General features: G+C 57.9%; 1 protein-coding gene across 5 annotated transcripts in view; it reads right to left on the bottom strand.

The window, feature by feature from the left end:
- The window catches only part of PLCG1 (phospholipase C gamma 1), a 31,014-nt gene continuing 10,251 nt past the window's right edge, over positions 271-21,033 (bottom strand). The window contains exons 2-32 of one of the 5 annotated variants that reach the window (XM_021416632.1): positions 18,588-18,740; positions 17,546-17,639; positions 17,236-17,283; positions 15,261-15,345; positions 14,818-14,901; positions 14,603-14,625; positions 13,925-13,997; positions 13,158-13,259; positions 12,509-12,627; positions 11,959-12,044; positions 11,527-11,647; positions 10,961-11,129; positions 10,170-10,292; positions 9,218-9,319; positions 8,833-9,020; positions 8,463-8,663; positions 8,153-8,272; positions 7,581-7,761; positions 7,270-7,347; positions 6,442-6,545; positions 6,120-6,216; positions 5,969-6,041; positions 5,328-5,485; positions 4,804-4,900; positions 4,240-4,464; positions 3,626-3,774; positions 2,422-2,536; positions 2,020-2,181; positions 1,822-1,910; positions 1,184-1,371; positions 271-809 (exon numbers count right to left, since the gene is read on the bottom strand). In XM_021416632.1, coding sequence (XP_021272307.1) covers positions 767-809; positions 1,184-1,371; positions 1,822-1,910; positions 2,020-2,181; positions 2,422-2,536; positions 3,626-3,774; positions 4,240-4,464; positions 4,804-4,900; positions 5,328-5,485; positions 5,969-6,041; positions 6,120-6,216; positions 6,442-6,545; positions 7,270-7,347; positions 7,581-7,761; positions 8,153-8,272; positions 8,463-8,663; positions 8,833-9,020; positions 9,218-9,319; positions 10,170-10,292; positions 10,961-11,129; positions 11,527-11,647; positions 11,959-12,044; positions 12,509-12,627; positions 13,158-13,259; positions 13,925-13,997; positions 14,603-14,625; positions 14,818-14,901; positions 15,261-15,345; positions 17,236-17,283; positions 17,546-17,639; positions 18,588-18,740 — 3,650 coding nt within the window. In that variant the 3' untranslated portion in view covers positions 271-766. Of the gene's footprint in view, positions 810-1,183; positions 1,372-1,640; positions 1,693-1,821; positions 1,911-2,019; positions 2,182-2,421; positions 2,537-3,625; positions 3,775-4,239; positions 4,465-4,803; positions 4,901-5,327; positions 5,486-5,968; positions 6,042-6,119; positions 6,217-6,441; positions 6,546-7,269; positions 7,348-7,580; positions 7,762-8,152; positions 8,273-8,462; positions 8,664-8,832; positions 9,021-9,217; positions 9,320-10,169; positions 10,293-10,960; positions 11,130-11,526; positions 11,648-11,958; positions 12,045-12,508; positions 12,628-13,157; positions 13,260-13,924; positions 13,998-14,602; positions 14,626-14,817; positions 14,902-15,260; positions 15,346-17,235; positions 17,284-17,545; positions 17,640-18,587; positions 18,741-21,033 lie in introns of those variants that run through there. The other 4 variants (XM_021416633.1, XM_021416634.1, XM_021416635.1 and 1 more) reach the window with 4 other exon arrangements.

Genomic DNA, 21,033 nt, shown 5'->3' with positions numbered 1-21,033 from the left:
GGACATGAGGGTGGGAGAGGGAAAAGAGCTTGCTTGTACAGTCTGTTGAAATGAAACCAGACATTTTTGGTTGTTCCTAAATAAAGAGCGTAAAATCCGAACGAGAGTCGGCTGGTGATTGTGGAGGGGGCTGCATCCCCACGAGCCCTCCCCGCACTGCAGCCATACAAGGGCCAGTTCTCCCCCCAGCTGTAACCCTGGGGCTGCTCCCAGGGGGAGGAAGGCGAGGGCAGTGCAGCCGAGGCAAAGGGCCAGCAAAATGAGACAGTGTGCGTGTAATACTGACACGTTTATTGGATTTCAAGCTAGTGGCCGTGGAGCTGTGGGGCTGCTGCTGCCCTGGAGGCTATGCTACAAGGGGGGGCCCGGCAGCCCCCAGCCTGCAGCCCCGTGCACACCGAGAAGCGGCGGGGTGGGTGTTGTATTTACCTCCTTCCTTGTGATTATAGACAGTTCTGTCTCTCACCCCGGCAGCTGGCGGGCTGTGCACATCCATCCACTTCATTAAGGGCTTGGCGGTGAAGGGGTGTGTGTGTGGGGGGTGGGGGTTAGGTGGGAGTTCAGTTTTTTGGTTGGTTGGTCGGGTTTTTTTTCCAAATTTTTTTTTTTTTTTTTTTTTTTTTTTTTTAGTTCTCCGCTCAAACACACTTCGGCGGAGAAACTGGAAAAGCTGCCTGAAAGTAGGCCATAGCAGTGCCGTTTCCATAGAAACCAGTTCGCAGCGTGCCGTGAGATTCACAGGCACGGGAGGTGCTTCCCGCCGGCCCTACAGCCGGTTGTCCCCGTTGACCCTGGTCCTTCGCAGCGCCCTGTGGGGACACAGAGGGGACACGGCGCTGGGGACGCTGCTTCCAGGCCCCGTGCTGCGTCCCCACTCCACGTCTTGCTCCCCCTCTCTCTCAGCCCTGTATGCCCCCCACTCAGCTCCCACCACGCTGGGATTTCTATTTCCAGCTCCTAAGCCCACACCTTCGCACCACAGTGGGATGGAGGCCCTACTTAGCATCTCATCAGCCTCCCACTGACCCACTGTCAGCGAGCCCCCTGAGCCTTGCCCTCACTTCCCAGCTTAATTTAGGGTTTCCAGAAGGCAGACAAGGCTCAGCTCGAGCAGGAGGTTGCATTCCCGAGTCTGTCCCCTCAGGACCCCAGTGCTCAGGGCCTCCCCAGCCCGCTGGCCCACCTTCGTTCCCGGCTCTCGAAGTGCTCTGCCAGCTGCTCCTGTGACACTCGAAAGTCCTCAAAGGACTGCTGGTACCGCACCTCGAAGGAGCCCTCCCTGGCTCTGCTGGCCAGCAGCTGGTTGGCCATGTCCCCGCCTCGCTCTCGCAGCATGGAGCCACCGAAGAGGCTGATGTCACCGTTCTCCTGCTTGGATCAGAGCACAGGACAGTGAAGGGTTTGGGATGGTGCAGGGCTGTAGGCAGGGCTGCCCCGGCCCCAGGGCTAACCTCTGGTGTCCCAGGCTGCCAGGCACTGGGTACGTGCAGCTGTGCTACCTTAATAACCATTGTGAGCTCCCACCACCATGGACTCAGAGGTTGGAAAACACCCTCGAGATCACCAAGTCCAACCACCAACTGGACCTCCCAGTGCTAAGCCACATCTCCTAGTGCCACAGCCACACCCCCCTGAATTACCTGCAGGGACACACCACCACCTGGGGCAGCCCCTTCCAGTGCATGATTTTAGCTGAAGAAATCAAAGAAACATCTGTCTGCAAGAGCCCTGCTGCACGGCCCTGAGCCTGGGGAGGGGATGGGAGCAGGAGCCAGCACAGCACAGCTGCCCGCTGTAGGGGTTGCAGCAACACCCTCTCACCTTGCTGGGGAAGATGTCGATCTTGACAAGCAGGGAAGCCAGCTCCAGGTTCTCGCTGTAGTTGTTCTTCAGGGGTACGGCTCGGAACCCTGCGGCACACACAGCCCCGCGCTATTTGCAGTGCAGCTCCGTGCCTGCCCTGTGCTCAGCAAACGCCTCAGCACCAACACGGCGCACACAGCAGCCCCGAGCCCTTACCGGTCTTCAAGCCTTTCACCAGGAAAGTCGCCTGGGCCAGGAAGTTCTCGTCGCTGAACATGTCCTCCTCATACACCACGAAGCGGAGGAAGGCGAACTCGGGGTTGCTGACCTGGAAGTGGAACTGCTTTGGGCTCCAGAGGGGGTTCAGGCCGTTGTCCGCTGTGCACAGAACAGCGCAGTCAAAGAGCAGCCCCAGCACGGCGAATGCTTTGCTCTTTCCTTCCTTAAAAGTGGGGGACAGATCCCCAGCCCCACCTCTTCCCTTGGTGTGGGGGTTACTGAGCATCACCCCCAGCCCTCCCCCCCTGCTGCCAACCCCCTGCTAGCACCACAGCCAGCAGAAGGGCTGCACATGGGGGAAAACCAACCCACCCCTGCTCCCTCTCCTTCCACACTCACCCACGATCTCTGTTTTCTGCTTCGCGTTGTCGTACTCTGCTCCAGACACCTCCACCTCCACAAAGGGACAAACGATTCCCCTGCCATTTTTCGGGAGGTGCCGGGCCCCCAGAACCTGGGGAGCAGAGACCGAGTGAGGGGTGGGAGCCAAGGAAAAAACTTGTTTGCATACACAGAAACTTGCTGTCTGGATACTTCACCCCCTGGGCTGCACTAAGTGGAGAGAGGAGAGATGCTGACACCCAGAGGGAAGCAGCTCCCAGGTGTGGAGCTGCTGCATGTCACCAGTCAGCAGTTTGCCCTGAAGCCAGCAGCGAGGCAGCTCAGCTGCCTGCGGTCCTGCTGCAACTGCACAGCCTGGCTGTGTCCATGGCATCGCTCCCCCGAGCTGGGCTCAGCCCCGTGGCTGGAGATTGGCACCAGACACCCATGGCTTCATCGGAGCTTCTCCCTCCCTTCTCTTTGGCTGGAGGAAGCTGTTCCTCCCTGCTGCCTGCAGCGGTGGGTGCTCAGCACAAAGGACAACCTGCTTCCTCACCGCAGAGCTCCCCGCTCCTCCTGCCAGGGGCCATATGTCGCCGGAGCAGGGGAAGGAGGCACTGCCAGCGCTGCATCACGTGCTTTGAGTCATGCTGCGCTCGAGGCAGCTTCTCCATCCGTGAAAGCTGGCGTTGGTGGGGACACCAAGCAGCTTTGCCAGGGGACAAGAGGCTGAGCTCATCTCTTCAAGGAGAGGGCTGCAGCATGGGGACCCTTGACGCCTGGAGGCTGCAGCTCCACCCCGAGATGCAGGAAGAGGTTTGAGGGGCAGTGCTTTGGTAAATGGAAGTCACGGAGAAACGTTGCCAGGGATTTTTAAGGAGTTATGAAACAGATGGGGCCAGTGCCGTGTCCTCTCCGAGCAGGGCAGTGGCTCTCTTGGGTGCTCCAGCCTTGGCCAACATCTGCAGTGCATGAGCAGGAGCGGGGCTGAACGGCCCCCCCCAACGGGGCTGAGCACATGGCAAGGCAGCCACCTCGAGCCCTTACCAGTGCAGGGGACCAGGCACAGCTGTGTCACTGCCCTGGCAGGGATGTGGCACAGCACGGTGCGTGATTGCCACCTGCTGGCACCGGGACCCTGGGTGCGGAGGCCGTGGGGTGCAGCACCCCACAGGGCTCGGGGTGTCCCACTGCAGAGCAGCAGGCACAGGCTGGTACTCACCTCGATGGAGATGGAGAGCGGCTCGACGCCCCGCAGCGTGCTCTTGTCGAAGGGGTCGAAGATGTCGTCCCGCATGTTGGCCGGCTGCAGGACGTACCCGCACTGCCCGCTGGACAGGAACAAGGCCTGGTTCATCTGCATGGGCTTGTCTGGGGAGCAGAGGGAGGGAGGAGGGAGATGGAGGAAGTCATGGGATCAAAGAATGCCTCGAGCTGGAAGGGACCTCAGTGATCACCTAGGTGCTAGGCCCTTTCCACCTGGGTTCTTTGTGCCTTACGTGGGGCTCAAGCCCCCAGATCCCTTGTGCAGCACAGCCTTGCTCAGCCCACGCACACATCGCGTGCAACCTGCCCAGGGAATCCATGCTCCATGGGGGGCTTTATCCCCCTCCCTCTCCTTTCAGCTTGTCAAACCAGCCTGCAAGATGCTTCAATTCACAAAAGCAATGGAAAACCCAGCAGAAACAAATACAAAAGTCTTTTTTTTTCTGGTGGGTCTACGAGTGGGCTCCCAGCAGGGCTTGGCACACGGAGCGGGGGCTGCAGGACCCTCCTCGTCCCTGTGTTTGTCATGGGGTGCATGTGAGGACCCCCTCCCCTGCCCCCTGCTCTCACCGGGGGTCTGGAAGTTGAGGGCCACCAGCTGGCTGCCGCAGATCCACATGGGCAGGGGGTCGTAGTTGGAGGAGTCGAGGCGCTGGCCCTTGGGGTAGATACGGGAGAGCTGCAGGCGGTTGTACTGCAGGAACTTCTTGCCTTTGATCTTGTTGACGTACTTCTCTGCCTTGGTCTCAGGGAAGGAGGACATGTCTCGGTAACAGGCCCTCTCCGTGCCGATCTCTGGGAGGGGGCAGAGCACAGTGTAAGCCAGGAGCTGTGATGGAAAGCAGGCACTATGGAGAGATCCAGCTCCTGGACAGGCGTGCGTTCCTGTTCCAGGCACCTCCACCGCCCCAAGCCCTTCCCAGTGCTGGCTCAGACACTACCAGGCACGTGCAGCCCTTCCTCTGCCCTTAAAAGCATATGCTGGGTGATAAACACCGAAGGCTCCCTGCCTCCCTCCCTGGGGCTGCTCCAGATGGTGCCACATCTCTGCAGCAGTGCAATGGAACCTCCACAGCGGGGTCTGTACCACCATAGTGACCGCCTGCGCTGGCCATGGGCGCAGCAGGTGCTCACTCTCTTCATCGAAGGGCACGGGTCGGCAATAGACCACCAGCTCCGAAAGCTCCAAGGCAATCTTCTTCCTCCGCTCCATCATCTTCCCTTCAGAGAGCTGCCAGGAGGAGAACAGAGAGGTGTCACAGAATCACAGAATCATTAGGGTTGGAGAAGACCTCCAAGAACACCAAGTCCAACCCCAACCCACCCCGCCATGCCCACTGATCACATCCCTCAGTGCCACATCCCCGTGGGTCTTGAACACCTCCAGGGACAGTGACCCCAGCACTCCCTGGGCAGCCTGTGCCAATGCACCACCACTCTTTTGGAAAAGAAATGTTTCCTAATACCCAACCTGGCACAATTTAAGACCATTACCTCCTGTCAGGACAGCAATGTAGGCCAACCCAGCTCACCAGCCACAGTCAGCTCTGCATGGAGGCAGCCACTTCACTGCCATCCCCACCAACCAAACCTCTCTTTCTACAAACTGGAAAAAATCATTGAACTTGTCTCCACTGCCAAGGGCTCTCCAGACTCACCCGTGCATCAGCTGTCTGGGCCGCCTCCCGGATCTTCTTCACCCAGTCCAGCAAGTCTTCATGTGTATCAGCTGCCACATCAAGGGACAAGCGTGACACTGAGGCCATGCTAATGGAGAAGACGAACAGGCGGTTGTTCTTTCCCTCGGGGCGGATGGCTGCGTGGGAGAGGGAGCAGAAGAATGGTCACGAGCAGAATGGTCACACCACAGTGGGAGGGGACAGGCACTGAGGGACCCCCACGACCAGCCCATGTCTGGGAGCTAGGAGGAGAAACTCCCATTTCTGTTCTCTTGCAGCCCCTGGGGGTATATAATGCCTTCTGGGCTTGGGGGAGCAGAGAGACATGGCAGAGCAGGTTCAGAGCATGATGGAACAGCTCCTCAGCACAGCACCAAGGGTTGCCCCCCACCACCAAATGTTTGGGCCCCCAGGAGATGCCCAGCACCCAGCATCTGAGCCTACCAAGCACGCACAGTGGCCACGTGCTCAGGCACGGGGTGCCCAGAGGCTGAAGCCCTGCAGCCCACAAAACCCCCTAACAGAGCAAAGCATCTCCTCCACCCCTTCCTTGGGGCTCGACCAGATGATCTCCAGAGGTCCCCTCCGATGCCTGTGATGCTGTGGTTCCCATCGCTCACCAATCTGGCAAGATGGCACGTCCAGGACGCCTCCCAGCAGGTCTCCCAGGGGGCTGTTCTCATCCAGCTGCTGCTGGGATCAAAGCATGGCACCGTCACACCAGGCACCGAGTGCACGGTGCTCCCCACTGCCTGCCCCCACCCAGCTCACCTCCCGCTCCGGCTCCAGGCTGCTGGGGCTGCTGATCTCCTCCACGTAGTTGGAAGGGAACCACAGCTGCTTCTTGCCACCGTAATCTCCCCTCCACCTGGGGGAGAGGGAAGGGGAAGCATCAGCACCCGCTGGGGGACCCCTGGTCACCCTGAGTCAGCATCCCAGCTGAACAGGTGGATGCTGTGCCAGGGTTTCCAGGGTTCAGGAGATTTGGGGCTGGGCAGCTTGTGGGCAATCCTCACCCCAAAGGGGACACACAGAGTGACAGCGTGCTTTGACCGTGTTCTCTAAGGAAAAAGGAGAGCCAGAATCGACTCACCAGCCTCCTTCCTGCTTCTCCACATTCTGGATGATGGCGTTTTTGGTGAAGGTGAGCTCGTCCTCCCGCTGTGCCTTGTAGTCAAACAGAGCTTTGACTGCGCACTGCGAAGAGGAGGGGGGGGTTCAGTGAGGCTGTGCATGGCACAGGGACAAGGAGGTCACCTCCCATGCCGTGGGGGTACGATGTGCAAAATAACAAAGCTCTTGGGAAATGGAGACACTTGCTGAATGCTCGGGCCCTGGGGATGCTGAACCCTACAAGGGGCTGGGAGCTGGGGCTGGGGCAAGCTCTGCAGGCTGGCTGGGTCAACAGAGCGAAATTCAGAGCTGGAGGCTGAAGCGTCCTCCCTGAGCCACTGAAGATGACGGCTGCAGTGCCATGAAGGCGTCACAGAAAGGAATTGCTGCACAGTGAATTTCTCCAGGAAGCCTGCAGACCAGGGCAGGCACAGTGCCACCTAGCCTGGCACAGAACAGCATGCGGAAGAACACTGATTCATCAAGACATTTTAATTTTTAACCAAATAACAAACCCAGACTGGTCCAGATACTCAGCCTAGTATGGCTGAGCTGGAGAGGAACCCAGTCTTCATCTTCCACGGAGTTCTCAGTAAGAACAACGTTTGTTTGGGATGAAACTCAGCAGCTTTGAGAGAAGAGCAGATGGTGGCAGAAGGCACTGGGTCTTATCTACCCTAGGAAGGTCCTCCCTCATCCTCACCATCCCCTGCAGAGTCCGGGAGTTGGGTGGGGGGTGAAGGGGAGGGCGAGGGGCTGCGGGGAGCAGCCGGCCCTGCAGCTTGCAGCACGGTGCAGTGGGACATACCTTGAAGGTCGGCATGGGGTTGGCCTCCACGTAGAAGCCAGGATGGCGTCCCTCATAGAGGGCTCCGTAGTCTGGCTCCTGTGAAAGCAAAGGGCCAGCGATGAGAGCTGCGGCTTGGCCGGACAACAGGGTCCTGCCATGATGCTGTACAGAGCAAACACGCATGGCCCATGCTCCCTGGAGCCTTGCTCAAGCAACAAGCCGCAGCAGGGCAACAAGAGATGGCTCACAACGCTGCTCGAGGCATCACCTCACAAGCCACCCATCCGCCACCCCCTGGCTTAGCCCTTCCAAAAGCTGCCCACACTCACCGCTGTCCCTATCTTCTCCAGCGTCTCCTCGTTGATGGGGTACCTCAGCTTCATCTTGCGGTACAGTGGGTGCTTCTCGTAGTAGCTGATCAAGTCCACCAGGCTCTCGAACTCAGAGTTGCCCAGCAGCACGGTCTGGCCCTCCTGCTGCACGCGGCAGTGCTTGATCTTCCCTTCCGCCCTGGCAGGTGGGGAGGGAGAGGGTCAGACCCAAAATAAAGGCACCCAGGCTGGCTGCTGTGCGCAGCCATCTCCCAGCGCAGGTGTGTCACCTTGGGGGTGCATCTGCATGCCACGAACCACTAGCACTGGAGCGGGGGTGCCCCACACCATGAGGGGCAATGGGGACATGCAGCCATGTGCCCCTTTCCTTGCAGAAACAGGGATATTGAGCAGGGAGGGAGGTAGAAAATGGCATAGCCAAGGAGCAGCAAGGTCCTGGAAGGGCCACGTGAGGACGAACGCTTCATCAGCAATGTGCCAGGACTCCCAGGTCACAGCACCTCTAAGCCCCATCGCTCTGCTCCTTCCTCCCCAGTGTCCCCGTCCCACCGTGCTCCTCTGGGACACACCTGAAGGAGATGGCGTAGGAGCTGGGCTCGCTCCTCTTGCGCACCAGGAAGGCTCCGTCCCGCGGCACCCGCATCAGCATGTGCTCAGCTTGGGCGCGGGTGAGGTTGGCGTGGTACCACCTTTTGGGAAAGACACACGGATGGGCACGATCCTCCACGCAGCCACCGCAGCTCACCCGACACAACACTGCAGTGACCCCATGGGGAACCAGCGGGGACCATCACACCCCGGAAGGGATTGCAGAGAGAGCCAGTAGGGCTTCCTATGGGGTCCCACTGCCACGGCACAGCTCATCACGTCCACACTCACTCTTTGCTCTCGTGGGCGTTGGTCTGAGGCACCGGCTCCGTCAGCCTCATCTCGAACTCATTGCACCTCAGCGGCACCTCCTGGTAGTGGGTGATGAGGTCGTAGAGGCTGTCAAACACCAGGTTGTCGGTCAGGAAGAACTTGGGGCTGCCGGCGTCCTGCCGCGAGTGGATCCTGCAGTGCTGCACCTTCCCGTTGCGCCTGCGGAATGCGATACAGGGGGGTTGTCCGTGGGGAGACGGCACCTCCCAGACACGGCTCCAGACCGCCTCAGCCCAGGGGGACGCGGTGCTCTGCCCCACTGCAGAGCCGCTGCACAGCGCTGCAGAGACGCGGCACCGCGCAGAGCAGCGGCAGGCAGGGCCCTCACCAGAAGGACAGGGTGTAGTCCCCGACGAAGGTCTCGCTCTCCCTGACGAGGAAGGAGCCGTCGGGAGCCCCCGTCTCGATGCAGTACTCCGTCAGCAGCCGCTCAGCAATGTGCCGCCCATCGCGCCCTGCTCCCAGCTTGCCATGGAACCACTTCTCCGTGGAGTGCAGCTCGGTGCTGTTGCTCACCTGGGGGGGACAGGCACGGGCTGGGGTCACTGCGGGGGGGTTGCTGAGGCTGCTCGGCTCCGGGGGCTTTCACCAGGACCTTCTGAAGCGCCTCCCACAGCATCTCCCACCGAAGTTGGCAGCAGAGGTGCTCAGCCCTCGGGCAACGAGGTCCTGTCTCGAGGGAGTGGCTTACTGTTGCACAAGGCAGCCCTCACCTCCTTCTGCTCCTCCTCATCCTCATTTCCCTGGTCACTGGTTGTCTCCCCTGAGTAATAGATCTTGCTGCTGGTCAGGACAAAGTAATGCGGGTTCCACTCCTGCAAGGAAACGCACGCTGGGTGAGGGCCCCGCGAGGCAGCACCCACCACTGGAACCTTCTCTCCTCAATGAGCACAAGAGCAAGGGATGATCGGTTTGTGCAGGAGAGGCACCAGCAGCACTGATTTCGGTGGGAGCTTCCACGGCACTTCCCTGATCCAAAGCACAGATTCACCCGTGGCACAAACCAACCTGCATGTGATAGATCTGACATACAAACTGACTGCAGATGATGCTGAAAGACACCCCAGTACGAACTAAAAGCTGATCAAAGGAAAAGCAAAGCAATGCAAAAAGAAAACGATTGCCATGGATTTCAGAGATGAAGTATCAGGGATACGGCCACGTGGCCACTGCACTTTGCTATTTTTCAAAATCCTGGTCCTTCTGTATGGGTTTTTGCCTGCAAGATCCTCATCAAAGCAAAGCAGCTGAAGAAGCAGACTGTGGACAAGCAAAGGCACACGCTGCTATGACTGCTGGGTGCATTGCAAAGCAGGATGCTCGCTCAGCTGCAGTAAGCGGTCACACATTGACGGGAGGCAGCCAGGCCTGGAAACAGAGCCTGGCCCCAGAACTTACTGCAGGAACAGCTAGCACGTTACTGGGACTACAGAGCAGGGCAGCAGCTGCAGCGCACCAGCTCCCTCTAGCTCAGCATTCTGCCTCTAGCAAGGCCCAGTGGGGGATGCCCAGGGGAGAGCACATGAGACAGGCAGCACAAAAAGCCCCCAGTGCTCAGCTGCCCGAGAACCAGGATGGCCAGCAGCCCCTTGCAGTGTTTGCATGGCGTGGTGGCATTTGCAGAGGGGTTCATGCATGGGATGGGGCGGTGGCAGCAGCACCTACGTGATTGATGGGGTCTTCCAGGTAGAGGATCCCATTCTTGATGGAGTTGCTGATGTCGTTCTCTGAATACATAACAGAAGTGGGCAGCTCCTCGTAAGCACTGCCCTCTGCCAGCTTCTTGTGCTGTGGGACAGGAGAGCGGGTCAGGCTCCCGGAGAGGAGCAGGCACCCAACAGCAGCATGGGCTTCATGCTAAACAGCCTGAAATCTCCAGGTATGCTGCAGAGTTCCTCCCGCCTGCAGGGACCAACGTATGACCCATCCTACTGAGATGATCATCAGATGGCACTGAAGTCCCACCATCCTTCCTTCCCAGGGGAAGATTTCTGCAGCACAAATACCAACATCTCCCCAAGAAAGGCAGCATCCAGCTGCTGAGCAAATTGCCCGGCAGCTCCTCTGAAGCAAGAGAAGCCCTCCCCTTGCCTCCTGCAGCAGGTCTGCTATTCCACCCCTCGCACCACTGGCCAAGCAGAAGGCATCTTCTGTAGTTGGGATGGGGCCATGGTAACCTCAGACTGAGGAATTCAGATGGTGAAGAAGAGGTAAGCAATCGGTGTGGGGAAAATGGGGCTACGGATGAGACCTGGAGCCCAACTGCCCCGAAACTCTGAGGAATCTTATTTGCATTCAGATCCAATCCTTTTTCTCAAGGAAAAGTTAACCAGGGACATCAACATCAATACAGCCACAGCCAACTCCTTCCAAAAACAGGCGATTTCCCAGGGTCCATAATCTCAGCTTGCCCCCATTCTCTCCATTTAGCAGTGCTGCTAGGGAAGGGAGCTCACCTTGATGAGAATCTTCCTCTTGAGTTGGTTTGGAGAGGGAAGCCCGTCAGCGGAAATATCTACGGGTTTGGTCAAGAGCATGTCCCCAAAGACCTTCTTGAAATTCTGAGCCATGTTCCTCTGCTGAGCGATGCTGCAGTGGTCCTCAATGGACAGAATGACAGGGAAACTGCGGGGAGGAAAGAGCTGTCAGAACCAGAGTGGCATCTGGAGGAGAAACTCCATCCAAAACCTGGCTTCTGGGCCCTCCGAGAGGCAGCCTGCCCCAGCACCTATCCGTGCTGCAGCTGTGCTGTCTCGAGCCTTCAGTGGAACCATCCCACAGCAGTGTCCCCACCGCTGCTGGCAGCGAGCAGACGAGAACCAGTGCACTGCTGAGGTTTGCTCAGGGCTTCTCTTCCCACAACACTTTTCTGGATGAGCAATCCCCTTGGCTGGGACCACACCAGCACGTTTTCTTCCCCGTTGGGCCAGGTTCTCTGGGTAAAGGCAGGCACCACCTTGCAGCAGCCCAGTCCTGCCCACTCGCTGCCTCTCCTGGAAGTCCAGGTGCCCACTGTACTCACTCAGAGGTGACAAAGGCGTGCTCCTTGATGGTGACCAAGACGTCAGAGAACTTGATCTTGGTGGTCAAGGTGTGCCCATGGTAGATGACCGGCATACCGTCGGGACCATCCCAGCAATCCACTGAAAGAGACCCACAGGGGAAGATAAGTCCAAAGCCTGCAATATGGGCAGGACATGGACGTGAGCCACTCCAACTGGGTGCTGCTGGGAGCTCACGTTGGATGGTAATGAAATCAAGAGGTGAGAGTCAAAATCCTTCTGGGGACCAGATGCATGCAGCAGACAGTCCTGCGCAGCAAACCCCATCCCTTCCAGCACATCACGGTGCTGATGCTGCGCCTGCAGCCCTGCCCTCCGCACACAGACAGCGCCGGCCTCTGCCAGCCATCACAACAACGCTGACAAAGCTGCGGGCTCTGCCGGGTACTCACGCTCAATACAGCGGCACCCCATGCGCAGGCAGCGGGCGTACGCCTCCAGCGAGGATTCGCTCGAGAACTGGTCCCCGGTCAGGTACCTGGGGGTGAGAGAACGTGTCAGCCAGAGCAGCAGGATGGGGATGTGCGCTGAGACACGGCGGCTCCGTGCAGCCCCATCCCTACTGCAAGGGCTGCAGGCGCAGCTCGAGCTGGCCCTTGACACAAGTCCTTGCAATTCAGCTAATGTGCTGCCACTGCCTCGGATGGACAGAGCACAGACAGCGTGCGTGCCCCCCGGCAAAGGATGCGAGCTGCTCCTACCAGCAGAGAAGCAAATGGCCAGTTTCACCCTGCCTGGCTCTTAGCACAGCTCTTCTTAAAGGCAGGGAAAGGCGCTGCTGCTCGCGGTAGGGAATTGCCTGAGCGACAGCCTGGGACCTGAAAGCCCGTCCAGGTGTGTGTGCTGACACTGCCAGAGCACAGCGCCGTGTCTGTCAGCTCCTGGGTCAGGAAATCCCCCAGCACAGGGTGTGGGGAGCTGCTCCCAGCCCAGGGTCCTTACGTGTTGTGTGAGGAGGAGATCCAGTAATGGGACAGGGGGTTGTTCATGTTCTCCGGACACACCATGTCCAGCTGTGAGTTCCAGATGCTGTTCTCTTTGGAAAACAGGAAGGTGAGAAACTGCTCAGGAAGAAACAGAAATGTGTTACTGGTGGGGAGGGTCTGGGTGCCGGGGTTCAGTTTCACATGTGCCCCGAGCAGCTATTTCCTAAGCTGAGTGCAGAGCACAGCCTGCAGTGGGAGTGCCAGCTGGCCCCACCAGGGCCAGGAGACAAGGACCTGACCCAACCCTGCCCGGGGCAACTCAGAGAACACACAGCTCCCTACCCAGTGTGCTCAGGCAGCCACAGCTCTGGGCATTAGCACCTATCCCTGAGCCCTGCCACGTAAATGCATATGAACAGCTCTGCCTTTTATTTTGCACATGGATCAAGGGGCTTTTGGGTGGGACTTGGGCCAGAGCGCCAGCGACATGGAGATGGTTTTATTGTTTCCAATAAAATGGCTGCTCACCGATTGATTTCCTTGCTTTGAAAAGACAGATACGTGCTGCAGAGCGGCACTCACCCCTCTGTTACCTCTTACTCCCACCTCCCACCAGGGATGTCCCACCCCCCACCGCGGGCATGTTGGTGTTGGAGGTGCCTCACCTCGTCCAGGGAGAAATAAGGCTCGTCGATCTCTCTCAAAGGATCTCTCAGAAAGTTGAACATAAATTCCTGTACCTGAAGGCTGTCTGCAGCCCATAGCTCCTGCAAACCCCGAAAGAGACATAAACAAGAGAGCATTTTGGGAAGCGTTATTCAAAACCGCAGGCAGCTCATCCAGCTAGAAGCTTTAACCACCCCTGCCTGGGAATTCAGCTATTAGCAGGAACACCAGACAGACAGCAGCGATCTGGACCATTTGTAAGCGGTCCTCATTTTCTCGGCACTGCGCATTTTCTCCCTGAGAGCTCCTTTGCACACATCTGCCTTCCCAGCTCCCCCTGCAGCAGCAGCCAGAGCGGCTTCCTTTTGTCTCCCCCTCCCTGGCTGTCTTTCATGAGGTCATCCAAACAGCTGCCCCTTCATTTTCTGCTCCTTGCAGCTGCAGATGGGGAGAACAGTGCAAAGCAGGAGGCCCCGTGCTCTCACGTGGAGCGTGGGGCTGCAAGAGCCTACGGGAAGGCTCCGCACGGTCTGCAAACCACGAGCGTGTCAGAACGTGCACGCTGTGCTGCTGCCTGCCAGAGGAAGATGGCTTTTAAAAGCACAGGCCGCAAGCAGATCGATCAGCTGCTGCTCAGGGGGGACCATCGGCCTTCTGTGCCGTCAGCCAAGAGCACAGGGGCTGGGTGAAGCTCCAGCCCTGGGAGAAGCACAGCCCCACAGCCCCCTGCCCCATCGCCCGGCCCCACAGCCGCTGCTGAGCTCACCCTCTGGTACTCGAGCAGGAACTTCTGGAACTCCATCAGCGACACCCTGAAGTGCTCGGACCTTTCTCCACCCCTGAGAGCACAGGGAGAGAAACTTCAGTCACCGCCGCACCTTCTGCCGCCGGCACCGTGCGCAAGGCTGCCCGAGAGCCACGCGGCACCGGCAAGAGACGGCGGACCAGGATGCACTGAGCAAGGCAGCAAGGGACGGCACAGGGCGCAGGATGGAAGGGGGGGGATCATTTGCAGCCTGCTATCTCAGCAGACATCCAGAAGTACCGAGCTGTAATGGCCAACAGGGGCCGTGCCCGGGACTGAGACAAGAAAGCAGAAATGGAGCTGGTGGCTTGTGGTTATGGAAAAAAAGAGGGGGAACCATGGGATGTTACCTGGACAAGACAACAAATCTTTAGCTTCCATGTCTACATCGAAGATTTTTTTTTTTTTTATCACAACGGCTGACCTGAGCTGGGTCTCAGTGGGATGTCTGGGAGGAACAGCCCCTGTTGACCCAAGCTGAGTGTCTCCAGCAAAGGTGCCCAGAGCACAGAAACGAGCAGTGCCGTGATAAGAAGCACGCAGCGTGCCACGTCCCAGCCAAGCTGCTGCAGGCATCCAAGCACAGCATGGAGCAAGGGGAAGCAGCCCCTTCCCCTGCCAACACAGAGAGGTACTCACCTATCTAGGAATGGGACATCCATCTGCAAAAGAAGCGCGAGCATTACGGTTGCACTCAGGTGAAAGCAATATTTTACTTACTCCCTGCCCCAGAGGTAGAAAACAGGAGCCATTAGCTGAGGGAGGCGAGGTTAAAAAGGCAATTAAGAGGGGATGCCCAGTAACAAATATGGTCTCTGCTTCCTCTTTTCTGCCCTGGAGAATTGAGCTCTTACCATTTTCTGGGCGCTGAACATCAGGCTGCGGTAGAGCTGTGCAAACTGCCCGTACGTGATATCCCCATTCCTCTGCTCCATGTCCTATAGCCAAAAAAACCAAACAAACCAAACAACACCAGAGGTGTTATAGGGGCATAGGCAAGGGGATTGCATACCTGTGGCCCAGGGATGCCACCTGCCCCCAGGATTTGGAGGAGGAGGAGGAGAGAAGGGCCAAAACTTGGCCAGACTTCACCTCCTGGATGTCTCCACTGGGGCCAATGGGACGTAGCCCAGGCACTAAGCCCCCACTATGTGCTTCCTCAAGCTCGCCCACGTAAAAGCGGGGACCCTCCCAAGCAGGGGTGGGAGCCTCAGCACCACCAGGTTTCGCCCCAAGAAAGGACACCCTCTGCTGAGGGTCCCCAGTGCGGAGGGAGAGCAGCAGGGCCACGGCTCACCGTCAGGCGCTCCCGCAGGAACCTCATGTTGGGGACGCGGTAGTTGACCTGGGACAGCATGTTCTTCAGGTCCTTGGCGGAGATCCTGGCGTGGGACAGAGGGGAAACACGTTCAGGAGCTGTGAGAGCGTGGGGTCTCACCCTGGGGCCGGGGTGGTGCATGCACGCAGTGGCACCGGCTGTTAGAGTGTTGGATGACCTTGGATAAATAGCTTGGTACTATTTTGAGGCTGGAAGGTAAAATAAATGAATAAATAAATCAAACAACCAACTTCTTCCAGGGAAGTCTTTTAAGGCCTCACCACAGCTAACCCAGAGGACAGATCCAGCTCTCTCAAAGGGCATGAAAATATTCCCCGCTCCCGGTGCTGTGACTCTGCTCCCCGGGCAGCTTTCCTGGCCAGAGGTGAAACCGCCTCCTCTGGAGCTAGGAAAAAAACCCAGCATCCTGTTATCCTCCTCTTTCCACCTAACTTCCCTTGGAAAAACAAACAGCTGGCAGCCAGCGCCAACCCGCAGTGTCTATGCTGCCAGGAGCTGGGGCAGGACGGGCTCTGCTGGAACCTCATAGGGGTCTGGAATGGGCAGTGGGTCCTCAGCCTCCCCACATCTGCCCGGTGTGCAGAACACAGCTCCTCGATCCTTATTTCAAAGCCAGTTCCCAGGCCCTGATGCAAAAGCCAAAAACCCAGCGACAACACAGAGACGTCAGCCAAGAGCTTTTCCGGGACCCGGCACCGCTGGCTCTGCTTTATGGAGAACACGTGGGTGCCTGTGAAACGGGGAGGCCAGAACCTTTCTGCACTCCCCCTCTATGCTGTGGTGTTTCTGTTCCGCTCCCCACTTGGCATGGGCTGGAACGCTTTCTGCTTTGCATGTAACCCACTTCCCTTGGCTGACAGGTAGAGAATATTCAGCATTTTCCTGGCTTAATTCTAAAGGCTAACACAAAGATGGTACGGCAAAAACAGGGGGAGATGCAGGAGCCCGGCTTTCACCCTGCTGACCACGCCTCGGGCAGAGCAAGCTGCACATTCATCCCCTCTGTCCTGGGGCCATTTCAGCAGCGTTACCATGTAAATGGACGAGAAAAAGGACCCATTTTTTCCATTTCTCCTGCATTCACGCTCCAAACCCCCACACAGCCGCTCCCACGTGCGTTCTCCATCACCAAATTAAATGAGTTTTCAAACAAAGGGGTCAGTGATGCACGTGGCTGGAGGACAGGTCCCTCTAGGGCTGCAGCATGCCACCTTCCCCATGCCCTGTCACCGCATGCAAACCCCAGCCTCGATTTGAAAGGTGAGTGGCACATGCAGAGCAGCTGCAGCAGATTAAAGGCACCTCTTGCTCCTTTTCTGATCTGTAAGGGTTTTCCCCTCCTCCGCAACATCCCAATGCTCCAAGCTGCTCCACGACACGAAGCCTTGCAAAGCAATACTGGGAGGAGCCGGGCGAGTTGCTGGTCCCAAATTCCAGCTCAGGGCAGTGGACATCTCCCCCAGGTTGCTCCAAGCCCGGCTCCCAGCCACCGATCCCTCTGCAAGCAGCGGGATGGAGACAGCCTCCAGCAGGCTGCCCCTCACCGACACAGAAATCAGAGGCTAATTTTGGCCAGATCCGTTCTTTGTAACAGCTACCCAGGACAGAAGGGTGGCATCCCACTCCCTGAGCCCCCCCGGGCTGCCCTCAGCAGGAGGAGGTGGGAGAGGGAGGGTACCCTGGGACCTGGGGGGAATGAAGAGCTGAAAACATCCACTGCTTTGGGATTTCAGCCACGCAAAGCACTGACAGTTCTTTGTGCTCTGCCTCTCTGCTGGTGCTGGCTGGGGCGATGGGGTCTCAAGGTCTTCCTGGATGCGAGTGGCTGGGAAATAGGGCTCTGATCGACACTGGGACTTTGGCACTGAGGAGATAAGCCTTGCTCCTGGGAACACGCGTGTCTGTGCGGGTGGTGCCTGCTGCCCCTTTTTACCTGTCCTCCCGGTTGCGGTCCAGCGAGTAGAACTGCTTCCGTAGCCACCTGGAAGGAAAGGAACGCAGATTGTGTCTGCCCATGGATGCTGCGACAAGGCAGCCAATGAGACACGCTCACACAGACAGGACACGGGGTCACCGCGGCTCGGGGCGGGGAGGAGATGTCACTGCACAGCCCACCCCAGCACCGAGGATGCTCCTGACCACGTGCTGCTGTACAGCCAAGCACGGTGCTCCAGGGGGGGACAGCACAACAGGTGATGGAGAGGGAAAAGGACATGAGCATGGGACAGGGCCGAGCTGCCCACCTTTCGATCTGCAGGGGGGTGGCAGCCCTCAGAGTATCTGCCACCAGCCAGTTCAGCCCCTTGATCCACATGTTGACCTCTTCCTCAGAAGTGGCTGTGGAAAGAAGGGAAAAAATGGGAGAAAAGGACACAGGAGCCTGTCACCATCCTCCCGAGGCTGTCCCCAGTGCCTTGAATCCCTTCCTTCCTCATTGACCGTGTTCAGATATCTCCCTCCCATGCAGATGCTCTGCTGGGCTCCTCTCCCTGCTCACCCCTGGGATGCTCATGGCTGTCTGGTCCCTGTGCCCTGCACTCCTCCACGCCATTCCTGAGAGCTGTGCCACCTCTGACCCCAAGGAGCAATGCCCAGGCCTGGGTGACAGGGTCAGCAACTCCCTGTGAAAAAAGAGGGCTGTCTCCATCCCCGTGTGCTGCAGCCCTGTCCAGAAGGCAGATCTGACACAGACATTCAGGTGTCAGCACGACTTGCCTACATGGGTCTAAATGAGACGAGACTGAGTACTGCCAGGAGAACAAGGCATCACACATCGCTGAACTGCAGCACATGATTGTGAGCCCAAGCTCCACCCAAACAAGATGAAACCCAACAGCAGAACGCGCTGCGTTAGCGAGGCACAACACTGGGAGCTCCAAGTGCAGCCTAAGCCGATGGACAGGATGCTTAGGAAAGCTGAGAGCGACGCACGGAGTCACCCCGTGCCACCAGCCGGCAGTGTTCTCCTGCTCTGAGCTGCAAAGCAGTGAGCTCTGAGCACTGTGTGTGTGGCTGACGGAGCTCAGCTGATGCGCACTGACGTGCCCAGCTGAGATAAAGCATTACTTCGAGTGCTTTGAAAGAAGGGGTCTGGTTATCCAACTTTTGGCTTTACCAGATCAGTTACTGACTTACGCAGTGCCTACCACCAAACTGCTGCCACCTGCTTCCAAAGCCGTGCCCTCCACGTGGCAAAAAGAGCATCTGCCCAGGACGTGTCCAAGCCCCCCTCAGAAGGATGCCTGAGAAACGTGGGGCCTGTGGGGCCTGCCCCCCGCCCTTTACCTTGCAAGCTGAGGGTCTTCAGCCTGAACTCCGTGCCATAGAGGACAACGAAGCAGTGCGACTGGTCTGGTCGGAAGCACGGATCCTCCTGGTACCGGTCAAAATCGCGTGAATTCTTTCCAGGACGAATCTCTTTGATTTCACGAATATCCACTGAGAGACAACATGGGGAAAAAAAAAAAAAAGGGGATTTCAGCGAAGAGCTCGAAATTCCTGAGAAGGTGAGGGTCTGTGCTTCCTGAATGCTGCAGCAGAGGAGAAGGAAGGGCAGGGACAGCGCAGCTGGGGGGGCAGCGCTCACATGGTCACCGTGGTGCAGGAAAGCTGGAGCACGGCGGGATGGAGCCAGGATGCTACGCACGGGGAGAGAAGAGGGAGCAGGAGAGGGAGGCCTCAGCCTCCTCCCCAGAGGAAATTCTGGGAAAGCACACTCGTTACCATCAGACAAAGAGAACACAACAGCAGCAACAGCAAAAAAAAAAAAAAAGAAACCAAAACACCCCAAACCCAAGAATCTTTGCTTCCTGGAAAAATAGTTTCTGAAACACTCGGGGGAATCAAATAACAACATTTCTGAGTCACGTTTTCAAAGCAGACGATGCTTCTGAGCAATGTGGGATGGCGATTACTGCAAACCCGGAGTGTAATTCATCCCAATTAAACTCCACTTACCGCAGTCGCTGTGCATCGACTCGCCTCTCGCTTCCATTTGCTGCAGTTTGGGAGCAGACGGAAGCGCGAGCTGCCCAGCAGCCTGCAGAGGCTGACAGCACCGAGCTGGGTCGTGAGATGCTCACTCCCAGCAAACCCAGCAGCGGGCCAGGATGTGGCCTAGTGCTTGTTACAAACCTTGCACGGGGAACCTGGGATGGCTACAGCTCTCTCGCTGCCCGGCACAGCCATACCCTGGCTGGTGCTGCAGTAACCCACAGCTCGGCAGCCAAGGCCACGTGCAGACCCAGCTCCCCAGGTGTAGGGACAGCTGGACAAGCTCCCTAAAGTGAGCAGATGCCTTTGTAAGGCATCACCTACCCTTTGGAAACTGACTGCTGGGAGGTTCATCGTGTCCCATTGTAATCTGTCTGTGTCACATCCTTAGTGACACGGCGCGTCGTCTTATCGCTAAAATAAAATCGCATCACAGCTGCGGTCTTTGCATCCTTGATGTGCACAGTAAAGACTATTCCTGTCCCAGGATCTGACAAAAGCAGTGGGAAAGAATGGATTTCACGGCAGTTTACCAGGCAATAAGTACTTGCTGCAAAGCATGCCCGTAGGGTAGAGGAGGCTGAGCCATCCTTGCAAACTGCATCCCCAAAATGCACGCCAGGGAGAACCCCTGGAGCGAGCGGGGTGCCCGGCAAAGCAACAGGGTGCAGGAAGCTCCCGGCTGCTGCTATGAGCACCCTGCACACCGAGCCGGTAACAAGCCCCGGCCCACGCCTGCCTGCAGCTGCTTGCTCATCTCTCATCCTCCCAAACATGCCCGCGTGCAGCGGGCGCATTAGGCTTTGGTTTCTGCAGCCTGCACCTCGGCGCGCAGCAGCGCTCAGCCTCCTGCAGCCCCCCCGGCCCCCTCGCACTGTGGAAGGAAACGAGCTCTCAGCAGGAAGCGCAGCGAGCACAGATACCACCGTCCCAACCATGCAGCACCGTGATACCGTGTCCCTACAGCGTCCCGTGCCCCGGCAGCAGCAGGACCTGCAGGCAGACTGCAGGGAGCAGAGGGAGGGAAGCCCCGGCTCTGCTACGGCACAGAACCCCACTTTCCTCTTGCACCGAAACCGGGTGTTGTAAGGATAAGGACACCCTGAAACAGGGTTGCAAAATCTCCACCTCCGGAGGGCTTTTGGAAAGACGTTGGATTGATTTAAAAATAATAATAATAATAATTAAAAAAAAGGGTTTGGGCCAGATTACCTTCTGGGATGGATTTCCCAGGGACAGCCTCCAGGAGAACACCCATCCACCCGCTCCACGAGCACTGCACGGCGCAGTGTGTCCCTGCAGGGACACGTGTGTTCATGGTCACTGCAGCTTAACCTAAGCTGGCATGGACTGATTCTGCCCCTAGGCAGGTGGAGAAGCATCTACTCCAGTACAAAACCACTGAGAAATGTCGTCTTTACAACACAGACTCCCCTGAGCACAATCTGTGTGACAACCTCTGGTCTTCCCATAGCTCCTAGGGAAGGTCTGGCCACCGGGGAAAGCGTGCCAGGTGAGGAAGATGGAAAAAAAAAAGACCCAACTTGTAGGTGCACGCGGGTAGAAATGAGAGCAATCTGTTACGCAGCACCACGGGGAATAACACAGCGGTAGCTCCCTCTCAATATTTCAGTAGGAGGCTGCTGAATCTGCTGCTGGGGCCAGCGCTGGCCGCCAGGAGAAGGCTTTGGAAGATGGGGCAAGCGAGCGCTGAGTGCTCTGCTGGAGCGTGGCCAGA

Source organism: Numida meleagris, chromosome 19 (assembly GCF_002078875.1).
Source record: "Numida meleagris isolate 19003 breed g44 Domestic line chromosome 19, NumMel1.0, whole genome shotgun sequence".
NCBI classification, from domain to species: Eukaryota; Metazoa; Chordata; class Aves; order Galliformes; family Numididae; genus Numida; species Numida meleagris.
The sequence above is the reverse complement of the archived record's forward strand: the minus strand, read 5'-3'. Positions and strand labels throughout refer to the sequence as shown.